Source organism: Zymoseptoria tritici, chromosome 13, assembly GCF_000219625.1.
Source record: "Zymoseptoria tritici IPO323 chromosome 13, whole genome shotgun sequence".
In the NCBI taxonomy this organism is placed as follows: domain Eukaryota; kingdom Fungi; phylum Ascomycota; class Dothideomycetes; order Mycosphaerellales; family Mycosphaerellaceae; genus Zymoseptoria; species Zymoseptoria tritici.
This window is the reverse complement of record NC_018206.1, coordinates 821,705-839,971: the sequence shown is the minus strand read 5'-3', so window position 1 is coordinate 839,971 and position 18,267 is coordinate 821,705. Positions and strand designations below refer to the sequence as shown.

The 18,267-nt window shown below is 54.3% G+C and overlaps 7 protein-coding genes across 7 annotated transcripts; 4 read left to right on the top strand and 3 right to left on the bottom strand.

Moving 5' to 3' along the window:
* Positions 1-35: 35 nt before the first annotated feature.
* MYCGRDRAFT_111693 (uncharacterized protein) lies at positions 36-1,568 on the top strand (the record flags this gene model as incomplete). Its single annotated transcript, XM_003847664.1, has 2 exons — positions 36-53; positions 231-1,568. The coding sequence occupies 2 exons, from the start codon at positions 36-38 to the stop codon at positions 1,566-1,568; spliced, it is 1,356 nt and encodes a 451-aa protein (XP_003847712.1).
* Positions 1,569-2,814: 1,246 nt separating this feature from the next.
* Positions 2,815-3,481, bottom strand: MYCGRDRAFT_51033 (uncharacterized protein; the record flags this gene model as incomplete). Its single annotated transcript, XM_003847586.1, has 3 exons — positions 2,815-3,116; positions 3,189-3,273; positions 3,347-3,481. Coding segments are annotated over 3 exons (522 nt in total), but the record flags the coding sequence as incomplete, so codon positions are not given.
* Positions 3,482-6,421: 2,940 nt separating this feature from the next.
* Positions 6,422-8,587, bottom strand: MYCGRDRAFT_97466 (uncharacterized protein; the record flags this gene model as incomplete). The annotated part of the gene is made up of 1 exon (XM_003847585.1): positions 6,422-8,587. The coding sequence occupies one exon, from the start codon at positions 8,585-8,587 to the stop codon at positions 6,422-6,424; it is 2,166 nt and encodes a 721-aa protein (XP_003847633.1).
* A 1,389-nt stretch (positions 8,588-9,976) lies between these two features.
* MYCGRDRAFT_97465 (uncharacterized protein) lies at positions 9,977-11,773 on the bottom strand (the record flags this gene model as incomplete). Its single annotated transcript, XM_003847584.1, has 1 exon — positions 9,977-11,773. The coding sequence occupies one exon, from the start codon at positions 11,771-11,773 to the stop codon at positions 9,977-9,979; it is 1,797 nt and encodes a 598-aa protein (XP_003847632.1).
* Positions 11,774-12,212: 439 nt separating this feature from the next.
* Positions 12,213-13,398, top strand: MYCGRDRAFT_106533 (40S ribosomal protein S9; the record flags this gene model as incomplete). Its single annotated transcript, XM_003847665.1, has 5 exons — positions 12,213-12,268; positions 12,573-12,629; positions 12,702-12,800; positions 12,856-13,089; positions 13,145-13,398. The coding sequence occupies 5 exons, from the start codon at positions 12,261-12,263 to the stop codon at positions 13,329-13,331; spliced, it is 585 nt and encodes a 194-aa protein (XP_003847713.1).
* A 1,603-nt stretch (positions 13,399-15,001) lies between these two features.
* Positions 15,002-16,337, top strand: MYCGRDRAFT_88478 (uncharacterized protein; the record flags this gene model as incomplete). Its single annotated transcript, XM_003847666.1, has 2 exons — positions 15,002-15,518; positions 15,574-16,337. The coding sequence occupies 2 exons, from the start codon at positions 15,002-15,004 to the stop codon at positions 16,335-16,337; spliced, it is 1,281 nt and encodes a 426-aa protein (XP_003847714.1).
* A 629-nt stretch (positions 16,338-16,966) lies between these two features.
* On the top strand, positions 16,967-17,862 carry MYCGRDRAFT_16863 (uncharacterized protein; the record flags this gene model as incomplete). The annotated part of the gene is made up of 2 exons (XM_003847667.1): positions 16,967-17,238; positions 17,301-17,862. Coding segments are annotated over 2 exons (834 nt in total), but the record flags the coding sequence as incomplete, so codon positions are not given.
* Between the last annotated feature and the right edge of the window lie 405 nt (positions 17,863-18,267).

The window sequence follows — 18,267 nt, the reverse complement described above, 5'->3', positions numbered from 1 at the left end:
GACGACTCGCGGTCAAGACGCTTTTCTGCTGAGACATGGCGTCGAAGAGAACGGTAAGTGGATTTCTCGACATATGAAAGAGGAAGGTCATGTCATCAGGTACATGCATGTGGACGACGGTGAATGTTGTTTGCGGTGGTGCAACGTGATACCAAGGCGCTTCTTCATGCACGAGTGAAGCAGTCTCGTGCCAACTGCAGCCGAGCTCGCGTTCCTGCTGCCGACTTCAGCTTTCAATGCTGATCTTTCTTTTGCGCTGGTTCCTTTCTTACTTCGACCTCACCGCCCTCGTTTCGTGTTCCGCCACCACCACTGCCCCCACCATCCCGAGCACCACTTCCACCACCGACCCCATCAATACGACCATGCATCTCACCGCTCTGCTCGGGCTGTGCGCCTCTACAGCGTCCGCGATCAATCTCTATGTGTCCGACTACGCCGGCAATGTCACAACCCTCGAGTTCCTGCAAGAGTCCTCCGGCAATTACTCCCTTAAGCCTACATATGTCAACCCAGGCTGCGCACCGAATCCGTCGTGGCTGACTCTCGACTCGCACTCTCGTCTCCTCTTCTGCGCGAACGAGGGTCTCAGCAGTGCCAATGGCTCGCTTACAACATTCACCATCAACTCGAATGGAAGTCTGACCTCCCTCTCCAACACAACAACACTCTCCGGTCCAGTCTCCGCGGTCGTGTATGGAGACACTCACGATAAAGCCATCGCTCTGGCACACTACTCCGGCTCCGCAGTCTCCTCCTACCTCCTCCGCGACTCGAAACCCGCATTCTCCCACCAATTCCCATTCACCCTCCCCCATCCCGGCGTCGACCCCGAACGTCAAGACGCACCCCACGCCCACGAAGTCCTCACCGACCCAACCGGCCAATACCTTCTCTCTCCTGATCTCGGCTCCGACCTCATCCACGTCTTCGCCATCAACCCCGAATCCCTCGCCCTAACACCCTGCAAATCCATACCCGCCACTCCCGGCTCCGGTCCCCGCCACGGCGTCTTCTACAACCCCACCGGCTTCCCCAACGCCGGCGGCAAAACCTACTTCTACCTCGTCGAAGAACTCTCCGGCCACATCTCCAGCTACGAAGTCAGCTACCTCCCCAACCAAGGCGGGCTCTCCTTCACCGGACCCCTCCAATCCGAAAACGCAACTTGGCTCTTCAACGTCCCCGGCCGCAACGCACCAGCTGAAATCGAAATCTCCCCCGACAACCGTTTCCTCATCGTTTCCAACCGTAACTCCACCGCTTTCACGCTGCCTACTATCGGCGACTCGGATAGCATCTCAACCTGGGCTCTCGACCCAAAGACAGGAGCTTTCAATTTCCTCCAACTCTGGCCTTCAAGCGGTGCGTTTCCGCGACACTTCTCCATCAGCAAGACGGGGCAGTTCGTCGCGGTGGGATTGCAGAGTATCCAGACGGTTGCGATTTTGCAGCGAGATGTCGCGACTGGACTGATCGGCGAGCCGGTTGCGAGGGTGGAGGTTAGTGGGAATGTGACGGCGGTGGTTTGGGATGATGAGTGGACGGGGATGGGATGGGTGGGTTAGGAACCTGCTGCTGCTGCTGCTTGCAAGCTTCTTTTCCAAAGTCCTACTTCTCATGTTCGCTATCCGTGTAGTGGGGATATGTATGGGAAAGGCGATTGGCGTGTGGGAGGGAGGAGGCAGATGAGGACGCTGGGTGATGTGTTGAGGGGTTGGCCACGCTGGGGAAGGTAGGTTGATTGAGGTCGTGTCTTGCTATGGGCAAGCGAGTTGGGTGGATCGTAGACGAGTGAGGTCGAGCGGTCTTGGTCTTGGGCGAGGAGTGATTCGATACGACAGACAAAAGCGCAGTACATAGGATGCGAACTTAGCATAGCATGCAAATACGACATGATAGCATACCACGACTCCTCACAAATCTGGCAGTCATTTGCATGTCCTTTCGTCTTGCCTGTGCGACCAACTAGCACGTTTTGCCAACGGTATCGAGCATGCCGTGATCACTTATCCGTACGCTCCTATACGGCTCCTCAGTGATCAAGAAGTACATTACAAATCCCGACACAGCGATCAGGACACATCCTCTCCAGGCAGGTCACAGACTCTCACATCGGTGACATCCGATCCAGCGGTATATGCTGGTCAATGGATGGGATGGCTCGGTGGCGAGCTCCGCGATGTACGAGCAGTGGCACTGGAAAATATGACAATGATAGTTGATGAGTGTGGCGACCACGATTCGATACATACTCTAATGTCGACGATGGCGTTGTTGAGGAGGGAGGGACAGATTCAAGTGGAGTTTGAGCTGCGTGGCTGTCTCTTTTCGTATTGCGTCCTCAATGTATAGACTGGTACGTGGTCATTGTGTACTACCAGGTCAAAGAGAGAAGGCTATCGCAGCAGAATTGGACGACGGATGTCAATCTACGTATCATGGCGATTGACGGCCATTGAACACGTCTTAGCTTTGTTGACTCGGGACCGTGCTGGACGATCAATGTGCCGTCCCAAGGCTAGGAATAGATGTAGTCGGTAATGGGAACCGTAGCTTTCTGCTGGCTTGTGAGAGAGGCTGAAGTTTTCATTGGGGTAGGGGAGGAAGGTCTCGCTTTGCATTCTGGTCTGGAACAGTGGGCGGGTGTCCAGCAGACGTTTTGCAAGACGAAGAATGTCTTTGCTTGCACAATCGATCTGTAGCAGATCGCGGAGCACCGAGGATGGATCGCATGTACGGACTCTCGAAATGGGAGGATAGATGACTTCAGATATTTCGACGGGACGAGGTCTGGAGTATACGTGAGTCCTGTCATACAATCCACTTCCCATCCTTATCCTTCTTCAAGATATTCCCCGGCTCTCCAAACCCAATACGATTCTCTCCCACATGACTCGTCACCTCCCCAAAGATCGGATGCACAAATGTGCCCTTCTCCCACGGATCGATCCGCTTCTCCAACATGCCCTCGTGCAGCAAATCCCAATCGACACACTCGTGTGCCACGTTGAAGTCGCCCGTGGGCATGGGGGTTTTGTCTCTCCAGACTATTGGTACGGGCACCACGTCGGCATTGCACATCACCGAGTCGGCGAGCATGTGAATGCAGTGGACTGGAGCAAGAATGGTCTTAGTGATGGGGGAATTTCGTCGGATAGGATGGGTTGGGGTGGTGGGAAACGTACGGTTGTGTTCGAGCTGGAGAAATTCTTCTCGCTCGGTCATATTGGGGAAGTATACGTCGGGGAAATACGACTGCTGGAGCCGTTGCTAATGCCAAGGAAGAAGAAGAAATCAGCCACGATTGCGTCGCAGAATGTCGGATTGTTTGACATCGACGTACCACGCAATGCAAGAGGTGCATGACAGAGTACGATGCGGCGTAGTTCCCGTTTGGTAATTGGACACCCTCGTCTGTTTTGCCGATCTTCTCCATGTACTCAACGGGAACTTCGGTATAGAAGGCTGGGAGTACGTCAGTCTCGCTGAGCCAGTGTATGAGAGTATGTACGGAACCATACTCTTCTGCAGCTCGATCCAGCGGGCATCCAGTTCGTCTGAAGGATATCCCGCCAATGGGTAGTCTTTCGCCCAATGCTTGTGTTCGAAGGCTTTAGACTGGTATCGCATTCACGGTCTCAGCGGCGCTGTCGATTGATCGCATTGATCAGTAGGGAGGACAGAGACGAGAGATCTTCAAACGTACTGTCGACTACATCTGCACCGTGTAGCATCTTCTCCGCCCACCAAATTGAAGCTGCGTAGAGGACGATCCAGGTGTACAGCGCGATCACAGAACAGACGGCCAGGCCGATCACGAGAGGTCGCTGCCAGCGGAATCGTTTGGCTTGTAGTGGCCATTGAGTGTCGCTCGGCCACTCCTCTTTGGTGAAAGACTCTTCGGACGGAGAGACTGGCACGTATTCGTCGTATGCCATCCTGAATACTGAATCGAACGGGAACAGTGGGAGAACAATTGAAAGCAAGCGTTCTCGAAGGAGGAAAGAATGAAGCAATCGCGGCTGAGGAAAACTGGAAGGGCGAGCTGTAGACTGTCAATAGCGATCGAGCGACGCTGAGGTGCAGGCGAACGTCCAGGACCTGCTTCGAAAGCCGTACTTGTGCCGGCTCTGAGCGGTGGTCCACGACTCTTGAGCATGGTTCATTTGGGATCAACGGTGTGGTACCCAAGTCCAAGGCCTCCCTTTGCAGCTGGAGCACACTCCCCGCATGGAATGACCTGGAGAACCTCGGCGCTCGAGCGGTGCTGGTCACGAGTTGCTTTGTGTCGCCCACGAATGGAGGTAAGGATTCGAGGCAAGGAAGTCTGCGTGATGCAATCACATCAGATGGCAGTCGATGACGGAACTCGACCCCTCCACCAGGTGTTTCCCGGGATGGAAGCTCCTGGTGCCATGATGCCACCAAGTCTCACGTGGTCGATGAGCAAATAACGAGTTCGGCAGTTCTGTACAGTGTGCATCTCTCTGGCAACTGAGAGCGAGCGTCATGCACTGCAAGGGCAGCACAACCAGTGAACACCAGGAGCGACGAAAAGCCGAAGTCGGGCTGACTGCGGGAGTGATCTTCTGTGAAGCTCCGAGCACAAAACCTGGATGAGAGTGCAGTGTCGTCAGATGGCACCATTGCTCTATGAGTAGCGACTACCTTGGCAACAGCTCGGCTTCCAATGGGTTCCCCGGTCGCCGGTACACATAAATGGCGACTCGGAGTGTACAACAAGGATTTTGGCGCGCGCGAAGCCAGACTCGCTCGTTGGCTCGATGGCTCGATGCCTTGATGGCTTCCAATGCAGTGCCATGGCTCATCACTTGATCGGCGTTGTCCACGAATCGGCAGTTTCGTGGTCTGCCGGTGATCACTGATCGCTTGAGTAGCCTTTCCTAACACTGGGTCGCCAATGTGAATGCGATGCGCCGCACGACGGTGTGTCGTCGTAATAGAGTTTGTGCCAGAAACGGCGGGTCCTTCGGTTCGTTCGTAGTCCAAAGACTTCATGTTATTCTCCGAGTCTGGAGCCGGTGCAATCTCCTAAGGTACTGGTGAGTATCTGCCCTTCGATCCTGTGAGAGAACTTCTCTCTCTCAGCGAGCAGTGCGCGATTTACCGACCCATGCAACGCACGATGGACGTCAAGATCGTGGCAATGTGCGGTGTGAAGTCGACAAGCAATCCTGCAGTCGACCTTCCAAGACGTATCGTGTGCGCTGACAATCACATGGGAGTGACACTGGACCGAATACAGCCCGAAGTTGACCCCTTGTCTTCGGGTGCGAACATCGATCAGAAGCTCGTGGGCGCGAACATGACACACATTCACGCAAAGCGTGCTCGAGATGGGCGTGATACGAAACATAAAAGGTGGTCGATATCGCCGCTCTCTCTCACATCCAGCACTGTCAATCCATCGATCGACTCTGGTCACCACTCCAACTCAAGGAGCATCTTTCCGACTCAATCTTTCTGAATCGATACCTTGCCAGCATTATCGCCAACATGCAGATCAAGACCGTCCTCGCCACAGCTTTTTTGCTGACTCAGGGCTTTGCTGTTCCTTTGGAAGGTGAAACCCCTCGCATTTGAGACATACCAAGCGGTGCACAAGCTCACGTCGACCCAGCCGCAGGTAAAATCGCCGTCGCCGAGGAGCATGGCCCGGACAACATTCTCTGGTCCCGCAAAAGACATGAAGACACGAAAGAGGATCGTCCAGACTCGGAGGTCTGGCTGGGAAAGCGAGACGGGCCCAAAGACCCTCTTACAGACTCGGAGGTCTGGTTTGCAAAGCGAGACGAGGACCGTCCAGACTCGGAGGTCTGGCTGGGCAAGCGAGACGGGCCCAAAGACCCTCTTACAGACTCGGAGGTCTGGTTTGCAAAGCGAGACGAGGACCGTCCAGACTCGGAGGTCTGGCTGGGAAAGCGAGACGGGCCCAAAGACCCTCTTACAGACTCGGAGGTCTGGTTTGCAAAGCGAGACGAGGACCGTCCAGACTCGGAGGTCTGGCTGGGCAAGCGAGACGGGCCCAAAGACCCTCTTACAGACTCGGAGGTCTGGTTTGCAAAGCGAGACGAGGACCGTCCAGACTCGGAGGTCTGGCTGGGAAAGCGAGACGGGCCCAAAGACCCTCTTACAGACTCGGAGGTCTGGTTTGCAAAGCGAGACGAGGACCGTCCAGACTCGGAGGTCTGGCTGGGCAAGTGAGACGAAGATTTCGGCAAAGGCTTCTGCGATCCTTGTTGACTATTGATCCCTCAAGGATGGATGAGGATGTTGGCACACGTGGAGGTCCGTCGAGTGACAGCGTGGAGGGAGGCTTTTGGTTTGAGGATTGCTTTGGAGGAGGACTTGCAATATTGGTGTGGTGGAGACATTGGATGAATCAATGCGGATATCTCTACCGTTCACTCTTTCCCATGTTGCCAGGCAGTCTTTCCATTCCGTGCTCCACGATGTTCAGTCCACTTCTCAGCACGCCAAATTGTGGGGCCCTCGCCCGAAGTACGTCTGTCCACTCCATTACCACCTCCCTCGCCTCTGCTCCATGCCCACCGTCCGTTGTGTGCGCGAGCAGAAGTAAAAAGCTCGACGCAGTCCCGATCTGCTGCGTGGCATAGGCCGGCCACAAGGCAGAAGCATATGCCTGGGGCGGGAGATTGCTGACGAAGGATATGATTTCGTGGGCGGTGGCAAGAGACCCGACACGAAGCGCTTCGAGAGCGGGACAGTATGCGTTGTCTTTGGGTATGGACAGAGACGCGGACGCTCGTAGGAGGGCTCGGAAAATGAGAATCTTGGCGGTGATGTAGGAGAGGTGTAGTGATGTGTACGGGACGGAAGGCTGGGCAGTGGCGTAGTGGAGAGTCGTCCCCTCTGGCGACATGGAGGGTAAGCAGCTAGACGGTGAGGTCGCTGGAGAGGTCGATGTCTTCTCAACAATCGGCGATGCTGAATGGTCTAGGGATGCCGTTGATGGGCCTGAAGCTTGTTCGACAATGGATGGTGTGAGAGCGGATGATGGAGAGGTCGCAGTGCTAGCCGTGGTAGTCAATGTCGCCGACAAGTCCGCGGGCAATCCTCGATGCCACTCTCCGAGCCTCAGTCGTAATGGCTTCGCAACTTCGAGCGTATTCTCCAAATTTCCTGCTAGTGTCCTCATTGCCGTCGGAGAATACAGCTCCGTGAGAATGTCATCGACGATCTCTGTCAGCGTACAGAGGTGGATGAAGTGTCCTGGATCAGCTTCTTTCACCTCCGTCTCCTCACTATCCCACTTTCTCTTCTTGCTGCTAAGTATATTCTTTGGCGAGGACGACGGCGCAGGTGACAAGCTATCGTGAGCATCGGCTTCTTGACCACCTCTGCCTCCATCTTCATGGAAGTCCTTTGCCGTAAGGTAAGGCACCTCCCAATCTTCTCCAATCTTCCCACTGAGACTTCGTCGACCCAGTCCAGTGGCCAACCACTTCTCGGTCACCCACACTGCCCAAGCCAGTCTCTTACGCAACTTCCTCTCAGCACGGGATATAGTCGTCCACGATGCACAATTCTGGTCTAGACCAAGGCCTTGAGCAAGGCCGAGAGTTTGACACATCATCGTCCACTTCGCCGCATCGGTCTCGTGCGGGAGACGGCTGTGCGGGCTGGTCGAGGCTGAGTCGAGCGCACCAGAATCGTGTCCTCGTTTGAGATGAAGAAGGAGCGTCTGGATGACAGTCACGTCCGGTGTTTGGATTGCGGATTGGAGTGCAGCGTAGGAAAAGGCTAAGAGTCTTTCTTGCAATTGGCCACTCTTTGAAGGTTGCGCAATGGAGGGATGAGCGTCCGAAGGGACGAACGAAAGGGCGTGAGCGTATACAGCGGCCGACAAATGAGGTGGGAACTCCGATTCCGATGGTGAGGTGCTGGAGAATGTGGATTGTGGAAGAATTGGGAGAACCGGGTGGATGTGTTTGTAGAATAGATCGACGAGGCCGGCGCCTTGTGCTGACGGGACAAGTTTTTCCAGATCTTGACGCCAGTGAAACGCACCGGACGTAGAGTAAGTTTTGGACTTGACAAGGAGGAACGTTTGATCAGCTGTCGTCTTTCCTGCATGTTCCTCCGATACCGCGGAGGTCTTGCGAATCTTGAAATCATGATGCTTCGTCTCATTGTCCTCGTCGTACTCGTACTTCGACAGCAGGCACGGATCCAGCTCGCCACTGATTCCTACGATCTGGACGTACGAGGCGTGTTCTCGTTCAGGCGACGGCTCGAAAGCGGTGGACTCGAAGGTCAGCGCTGGCAGGAATCCTGCACATTGCGAAGGAGGAGATGTCAAGCTATCGGTCGACTCATGACTGGCGTGAGAGAAGATATCCGGGCTCTGAAATGTGAGAGTCGAGGAAGCTGATGCAGAAGCTGGTTCAAATGTGTCGAAAGCCAGAGGTTCGGCGAACAATTGCGGGTCAAAGGGAAAGTCCTGGGCCAGTGTCGGATCCATCGCGAAGGAAGGTAGTCCGGCTTCCCACGATAGTAAATGATCTTGGTGATGCAATGGCGGCGGTGGGTAAAGATCCATGCCGGCCGTCCTCGCATGGTTGCTGTCATGTCCATATATCGAAGGATTCCGGCCTGTATCCGAACAAATCTCTCTTGACAAGCTCAGATTGGCCTTGATGTCTTCGATAGCGGCGTTTCGAGTCTGCTCATTCGGTCTCCTCCTCTTCGCAGGCGATTCGACGAATGTGCATTCCTTTCCATAGCGAACACATAACTCGCAGGGCGGCGCAGTCTCCAGATGACAGGCAGCTTTCTTGTACCGGCAAAAGTCGCAGGGTCGTTTGTTGCGGGACTTGTAAGCTCGCGCTCGGTCGATTGGTTCGACGGAAGGTTCTTGTTTTGTCAGCATATTGACGAAGGTGGAAGGTCTGGTAGGACTGGGCCAAGGGAAAGATGGCAATGTGGAAGTGCTGAGAGAGGATAGTGCTATGCTCCAAAGAAGAGACGATGGTAGTGGAGAATAGTATATCCCAACAGAGATACGTGAATTGTTTGCAGGGTATGTGATAACAAGGTACCTTTAGACTGGCATAGCCTCGTCAGGTCCCACATCGTGGGGACCGTTCGCAGTCTGGTTGCATTTCCCTCAATGGCTGTACCTTGTCGCTCCCTCGTGTTATGATGACAACAGCGTAAGATGTCTCCAGGCGCATCCGGTCGATACTGTGCCTCATTGGAGCAGGTGTTAAAAGTCCAGCTCTGTGCTGTTAGGCACTCAATATACAATGCCCCTCTTCAAACAACCTGAGAGGCAATGCGATGCGCATGAAGTTGTCGAAGGAAGAGGGGTCGTGGTCGTCGTCAGGATTCAGCCATTGGCATTCCGTCATATCCACTACACTTGCCCCGTCTCGGTGTTAGAGCGAGACTCCATCGCGAGCACACGTGTCGATGAGCCAATGGAAAAGCGACTGATAATGCAGGGTACTGCAACTCACTGGCGAAGATTGCGACTCTCCAAAGGCCGATACGACGTATCGCTGCAACGAACGACGTCGGAGGAAACATTTCCGCTGTCAGTGTCGGGATGTCCACATCGATAAAATCGCTTTTCGGCTGTTCGCTTCTTCCTGGGACATCCCTGCTATCGAGGTGATGGACCTGCTCGAGCACTCCTCACAATGGCAAAGAGCATGGCTTCTCTCCTAGATTGCAATCCACTCAGCAACGACTTCCCGACGAGAGGGGAGCGAGAGGATTGTGGGAGGGGCAGAGCGTACCCCCCGGTCCATGCCCTGTACAGGGCGCGCGAGCAGGTTGAAGTCTTGGCGATGATACCGACATTTCGGCTCGTTGATGGTTGATCCTCGGGAAGACAAGGGCGGAAGAACATTCAGGCACAGGCCAAGAAAATGTTTGCTCGTGGTCCGTCGTGGTCCGTGGTCAGAACAGATGATCGACCGTGCTCTCAACTCAGCAGCTCTTCCAATGTCAAATTCACACCTCCCGCTGTTGTCGTTCCTCGATCTTCTGATAGAGTGTTGTTATACCATTGCATCAGAGATGGCAGCTCCAATTGCTCCGATGAAGTGTTGCCATTCGTATAGTCCATCGGTAGCAGATCCGCGAGTGATGGCAGCGAAGTGGTAGTATTCGGGTTGGTGTTGTGGCTGGAGTGAGTGGACTGGACAATGGTAGACGGCCGCAATCCATGTGGTCGAGGGAGGACCAGAGTCATCAGTGGATCGATGCCTCCAGAGTTTGTCACGACATCCCGCGCGGTAGCGCCATCTCGAGCAGAGTCAGCATTCGAAGTCATGGCAGCGCTCGTCCTCGCAGCGTCTGCTGTTGCCCAGTCGAGAATCCCGCGATCAAGGACGATCGGCTCAGAGGAGGCGTCGGGCTCGGTATAGTCGTAGTCATCGTTGAATGAGGAAGGCGTGCCGAGGAATATGTCATCGAGGGTGTAGTGGAAGGGTTGCATATGCCGTTGTCGGTCGTGAAGGACTGTACTCCTTGCCGTGGTGGTCGAATTTGTCGTCGGAGCGGAAACAGCGGTATTCTGTTGCGCATGATCGTCGTGAGTGTACCGTGAAGCTAGCCTTTGCTCGGTTGCCTGGTTTACGGGCGGAGAGCCAGCTTTTGGTGCCACCTCGGCAGCCTTCTCTGGTCGCGGAGTAAGACCTGCTTTGGCAAATTCTTCTGTGAACTTCGTCCTCATGCGATCTCGTAGATCCGTAGCTTTACGATGCGAGAGACCTAGACTGGGATCAGATCTGATGCTCACCCACGAATTGCCGTGCTTCCGGAAGCCTTTCAAAATCGCCTCGTCTTCTTCAGTAGTATAGCCGTGCCGTGGCCGCCTCTCTGCTTTCGCAAAAGGTTCATCGATCCCTAAGCTTTTCAACTTCGAAGTGGTCACACGATGCGGTGCAGAATCAACGACCCGAGTCCTCCTGGCTCTAGTAGCATCCTTTTCCTTCAAATTATTATCAGTGCGCTCAGCCGGCATTTCAGTCGCCTGCACTGACACTTTCTCGACCACCTCAATAGTTGCACGCTTCCCAGCTTCTCGACTTCTTCCATTCTTATAGTCGTTTGGACAATAGACCCGGAAGCGATCCTTTAGATCCATTGCTGTGCGTTTCCCGAAATCGTAATCCGGACAATTCAATATTTTCGTCCAATTTCCAATGCCGAACTTTGCCACGCCTTTCAAGAGATCTCCAGTTTCTTGCTCCGTCCATCGATGTCGCTTCAAACGCTTGGTCTGCGACTTGGTCGTTTTCTCTGCGGACGTGTCTTCCCTAGTGGCTGGGGGTGGAACCTGCTTCTCCACGATGACCTGTTCTGGTCGAGCTGAGTCCGGGATATTCTCCTTCTGCGGTAAAGTTGGCGCATGAGGCTTCTCTACATTGATCGATGGCAGGAGTCGGGCATCAGGCGGAGGCTGATGCAATCCAGAAAGTGTCGGCGGAATCCTCAATCGCTTCGCCTGATTTCTAACAGTCGGTCTCGGCAAATCCAGTACATTATTGTCGGCCACCTTCTTACGTTTGGCTGGCCTCTCAGCACTTGGCTCCAGTATCAAGTCGAATATGTCCTCCAAGCGCGCATTCTCAAGGCGAGGCGTTCCATTTAAAGGGTGTTTCTGTATTTGTGCATGCGGTTCGATGGGGTTCGGATGATTGATGAAGTTGAGAGACGTCGGACGGTAGGCTGCTGAGTCCGGCACATGTTTGCCGGACGCCATCCTGCATGGCATGGTGTATATTGATGTCGAGGGGAACGAAGTCGAGGTCGGTGTCAGCCTAAGGTGGCAGCCGTGGACGACATGTGCTTGCCTGAGGCATGACTTTTTGTAAATAGCATGGCCCCTGTACCGCCATTGGTGAATTGCAAGGCTCTATGGCATTGCGACAGTGCTTCAAGCGTTGAGACCGTGTATGCATTCAGTGTGATTGCCTCTCAATTTACTTCATTTTCACGCGCTCAACGCTGCTAATTTGCGTTGCAATACTCATGTGTCTATCCCATTGGTGCGATACATTCCCGCGCTAGCTCATGTGCGTGAATATTCACGAGCATGGCCCCTGGTAGGTGCTTCGATCCTGCCTCAGGCGTCATAACGGCACTATCCGTCGCTCCTGCCGCGCCAAGCCCACGAAGCCCTTCCCACTTCGTTTTCCAGCTTTCTTTGACTTCGCTTTTAAGAACTGAACTGCGACGCAGCAACATCGACAACCACAGCCATGGCCCCGTAAGTCACAATATCCCACGCGAACGCAGCGGAACCCTCGAATGCAGCGACTTGGACGACGGTGCGATTGGTGCGATGCAGGGTATTGCGATGCGAAATGAGGTCTCTCGAGCGAGTTGGGTGGTGGACAGAAAGGAGGAATACATTGCTGCAATGGTCGCCGTGTGACAGAAGACCAGCAATGGATGAATCAAGAGGAGGATTGCATACATCACACAGCTCAATCGCACCACCGCCAGGTCGCCGCATTTCGACCGCTCGGATTCCTTCAAAAGACCGTCAATCCATGCTAACAACCACTCAGACGCAGTTACTCCAAGACCTACAAGGTCCCACGTCGTCCATTCGAGTCGGCTCGTCTGTCAGTACACTCCCATGGCCACTGATCGTGAGCTTGCTCGCGTTCAAGTCAATGGTCTAACAACCTACATAGTGACGCCGAGTTGAAGACCGTCGGAGAATATGGTCTCCGCAACAAGCGTGAGGTGTGGCGCGTCGGCCTCACCCTCTCCAAGATTCGTCGTGCCGCTCGGTAAGGATACATGCAAGAGGTGCGCAAGCAGAACAATCGACTGACATCCTCTCAGTCAGCTTCTCACCATGGACGAGAAGGACCCCAAGCGTCTCTTCGAAGGCAACGCTCTCATTCGCCGTCTGGTCCGTGTCGGTGTGCTCGACGAGTCCCGCATGAAGCTCGATTACGTGCTTGCCCTCAAGGTTGAGGATTTCTTGGAGCGCCGCCTCCAGACTTGCGTGTACAAGCTCGGCCTCGCCAAGTCCATTCACCACGCTCGTGTTCTCATCCGCCAGCGCCACATCCGGTATGTCTCGACATCTTCTGATCTCTGTCATACACATCACTGACAACCACTCCAGCGTCGGCAAGCAAATCGTCAACGTCCCATCCTTCATCGTCCGTCTCGATTCGCAGAAGCACATCGACTTCGCCCTTACCTCGCCATTCGGTGGTGGACGTCCCGGTCGTGTGCGGAGAAAGAAGGCCGCCGCTGCCGCCAACAAGGATGCTGGTGGTGATGATGCTGGCGATGAGGAGGAGGAGTAAGCAAATCGCTCATCTCTGGACTTCACGACTTCAAAATACGGGCATAGGCACGGCGTCACTGGGAAAGTGCGCACATGGGTCAATTGTGGTATTTGCGGTTATGATGGATAGTTGCCGCAATCAACACACACCTGCTGAGTCTGAAAATGCTATTGCTGAAATTTCAGGTACTATGTCGTGCCGCCATGATAAGTGAAGTCGAGAGTACTGGAGTCACCAAAGCACACCTGTGAGTCGCGACGTCGATGATGCACGGAGCAGTAGAAGCGCTGATAGGCCATGAGACAGATACTGCTTTCTATGCTCGTGTCCTTCCCCAACGAACACATCCTGGGCCCAGACACAAAAGCAGATTTCCGCCATCGCGGCCACGAACCCGAGACGCCTGCTGGATGGTGTTCTCGACGTCTCTCGAGTTCGATCACTCGCCGGTCTCTTCCGAGGGCCATGTGATGAAGGAATTCTTCGTGTCGTTTGGTCCGAGCAGACCAGGCTCGCCCGCAAACGTGTCTTTCGGATTGGTAGCCATGCGGGCTGGCCACGCTTTCGCTACACGATCGTCCTTGATGTAGTCGCTAGGCACGACCTTGACCACATTGAACGAGCGTACGTCGTTGGTGTAGCCGTGACTTGTTTTGATGCTTCTGCTGTTGCGCAGTTACTGGATTCTTCAAGGAGATGGTGACAAGAGGGTCGTCTGGCCTGTGCATGCCACGGGTTTTGGTCGACGTATGGACGTAAGATCTGAGTTGTGGAGCGGTCAGTGGCTGCTGCTGAACTATGAATCTGTCGCTGAAGCTTGTCATACCTGATCAGGACCTGGGTCGTATTTGGATCCGTCTGTACCGCAGTCTGGTAGGCTGCATGCATCAGAGCTCGTGCGATTGCCTCGTCCTTTGGTCGTGTAATCTTCCAGATGTATTCGATAGTCCGGGCAGCCATCGTGAGGCTGGCGGAGGCGTTGTTGAACAATTGTCCGAGGAAGAGACATGATAACGATCAGTTTGGCTCCGTCTTCATGAGGTTGCAATGCTGCATTATTCACATTGTTGCCATGGATATTGGTGAATACTGAGATTGCACATGCACAGCCGTGAAGCTTGCGCTTCGCTTCGTCGTCAGCCATTTGCATCAGCGCTGAGGTCCAGGAGCCATGCCATTCTGATCAAACCGAAGGCATCTCGTGCAAGTACCACTGCGCGGTCGTGTCGAGAATCGAGGCAAGCTATATGTGGTGTAGGCATGGAAGACGGGATAGTGATGTGGTCTTGGCGCTGTTTATGGGCGACTATACACTACGAAGTTCCCTGTTCGTGAATCTCCAGCTTCTTCACGTTCTCTAACAACATTGTCCCGTGAGACATCGCGACCGCGTGTCGTTGAGATCACAATGGACATGCGGAATTACGCTCGACACCCATCACGTTGGTAGGGTAACGAAATGTTGACACGCGCTCATCGGTGCCAGACACGACGATTCGCGAAGGTGCGACTTTCTCACGATGAGCTGGTGGAGGTGCAAACGACAACTTGTCGCCCACATCTCCCAACTTCGACCTCGATCGTTCCAAAAACCGCGTCTCTCGTCAACAAGCACCAGACCTTTGACATTTGCTCTCGCTTCCCGCTCTGCATCCTCTCATCCTCTCCGCAGCGTGTGCTTCCGCTCGATGTCCTTCAACGCATCTGCGCCGCGCGAGCGCACGTATGATCGCGAGGTAGATGTTGAAGATTTCGAAGAATACAGTCCCGGCGGCTATCACCCTGTGGTCATTGGAGACACATTCCATGACGGCCGCTATCACGTCGTTCACAAGCTTGGATACGGAGGCTATTCGACCATTTGGCTCGCTCGGGACCAATTGCGCAACCGATCTGTCTCGCTGAAGATCCTGCTCGCCAGCGGATCAGAAAATGACAGCGAAGGGGAAATCCTCCGTTATCTCAGCGACGGAGACTCGTGGGACCAAGGGAAGCGTTTCATTCCTTTGCTCCTCGAAGAGTTTTCGATCAAAGGTCCCAATGGGCGACACAGTTGCCTAGTACAAGAGCCCGCTGGTTGCAGCATCCCGGAATTGAAAGAGAATTCGACGAATTTCATGTTCCCGGCCGAGACCGCGAGATCTATTGCCGCTCAGCTGATCATGGGGCTTTCATATATACACGCGCACGGAGTCTGCCATGCAGGTATGTACGATGAATCATTCAGGCGCAAATCCCTCACGACTAACATATCAAGCAGATCTCCACCTCCGAAACCTCCTCCTGCGCGGTCCAGATCTTGAGACATTGGAGCCCGACATGTTATACAAGCAGTATCGCCTCGACACGGTGCCAATCCGCAGAATCGATGGCGCCCCGGCTCAACCTCATGCGCCACTCTACGCTGTCTATCCGCTCAACAACGAAATACCCGCAGATCAAATCGTCGACCCAGAAGTCCAGATAATTGACTATGGAACATCTTTCATGTGGCCTGCGGACAGCACACCCGAGCTACACAGCCCTGCTCTATATCTGCCTCCAGAAGACTTCTTCGGCGAGCCCATAACGCCGGCCGCGGATGTCTGGACGCTCGGTGTCAGCCTGTACGAGGTACTTGGTGAGCGGCCTTTATTCGAGAGCTTTGCCTCGGATCGAGATGACCTTCTCGCGGATACAATCAATGCACTGGGTCAGCCGCCGAAGCGATGGTGGGATAAATGGGCCCAGCGCCAAGAGTTCTTCCAGCCGGATGGATCCTACATTGAGGACATTAAAAGAATCCACACCCCCAAGTTCCGACCGCTGCAGCAACGCTTGTGGCGATTGGGACGAGGCGAGACGAGGGAGACGTGCGATTGGGATGTGGAAGGCGGAGAGATGCGGGCTTTGGAAGAACTTTTGAGGTCGATGTTGAAGTTTGAGCCAAGCGAGAGGGCGACGGCGGAGGAGTTGCTGGCTTCCGAATACATGGTCAAATGGGCGATGCCTGCTTGGCAGCGACAGCTACAGCGGACAGGATGATATCGCCTCTACGATACAGTCGAGTGGCTTTGGTCGAAGACCGCCCGGTGTCCTTTTGAAGGGCATTGCTGGTTCGTCGCGCATGATGTGCGAAGCGCAACTGCGAGACGTCTTGCATTGCTCAGCGGCGGCTACAAAACTGGCATCGAGCCGAGCATCCTGCAGGAAGGTGTTGAGCTTGCTAATCAGGCCGTCCAGCAGGCACAACTTATGCAGTTTTGTGCGCCCTTTGGCATGTATCGAGCATGAACGTCTGATTTGAAATGGTAAAGGATTGATACGCTCACTCTGCATGTTGTTACAGACGAGGTACAGGCAGCTGTTCGATTGGTCGATCGCATTGACAATCCTCAATCGCAACACAGCTGCACGAAGGCGTGCTTGCGGGGACAAGAACATCAGACGCACCGCTTGGTAATGCAAATCATTCTGCTGACCATTATATCGCAGGAGCAGGACGACTCTAGTTATATCACCCATGTCCATCTCTGCCTGTTGCAAAAAGCAGAACTATTCAGAACACCAGCCGGCAAATCATGGCGACCACCACAACCCAACAACACGTCCACACTTTTTCGACCCACAACCATGTAGCACCAGCATTGAAAGTCACTTCGAAACCTCGCAAACACGACGTGGAAACAATTCTCAACTTCCACAAAGACAACGAAGATGGCTCGCCACCCGCGCCGACGTACGTCGGTCGACCAGAGACATATGAACGACCTGTCGACGCCCACAAAGTCACGATCCACGATGTAACCGGAGATGAAGACAAGTACACGCTCGACAGCCATGGCTTCCAATTGGTGCCGAGCGTGAGCGGGGAGAAGGACTTCTTGGACGACGATGTGATTAAGGAAACGTACTACAAGGAGATTGATCAGTTGCTGAAAGATGTGTACGTCCTGTTTCCTGTCCAACTATGTCCTCTGCAAAATATACTAACTCTCCCATCCTCAGCACCGGCGCAACCCGCACCTTCATCTTCGACCACACCATTCGACGCCCCACCCCGGCCACCGCCTCCGACCCAGCCCAGGAGGACCAAACCTCACCGAAACTCAACCTCCGCGGTCCCGTCCGCCGCGTTCACATCGACCAATCTTACTCCGCCGCCCTGTCCCGCGTCCCTCACCATCTCCCATCCGAAGCCGACCATCTCCTCCGCGGCCGCGTTCAAATCATCAACGTCTGGCGACCAATCCGCACAGTCCTCCGGGATCCATTAGCCGTCGCCCAATCCCAGAGCGTCGCGGAAGAGGATCTCGTGCCAATCGGCCTAATCTACGATACCCGCAAGGGCGAAACTCTCAGTGTCAAGCATGCTGAGGGACAGAAGTGGTTCTATAAGCACCATCAGACTCCTGAGGAGGTGGTGTTGATCAAGTGTTTTGATAATCGGGCGGAAGATGGAGTGAGAGCGAAGAGGGTGCCGCATTCGGCGTTTGAGGTTGAGGGGACGGAGGCCAAGGAGGAGAGGGAGAGTATTGAGGTGAGGTGTTTGGTTTTCCATGAGAATGATGTTGTCGACTAGATGGGCATTTCCCGCGCGATGCACATCTTCGACCGGCTAGTTGCTCTGTTGTACCAAGCTCAGATTCGATTGATACGTAGCCTCAGCTGATGGATTTCCAATCACAATATCTCAGTTCCAGTCTCCCATAGGCTCAAGGTCGGTACGTCAGCTCTGCCAGAGTGAGGCTGTCAGGCTCGAGGAGTAGGCTTCTATACCAGCCCTTGCTTCTGGGACACGCATCGATCTGTCTGGATCTTCCTGAACGAGTTGGCAATGCGTGATGAACAGACGACAGTTGCCACGGTCTGCAGCTCCGCCCCAACTGTTCTACTCCGGCGATCGCATCCTCTTTTCTTCGTCGTCCGTCGATCCTTCTACTTCCTCCAGACATCGCCCGCCGACTCTGCTTGA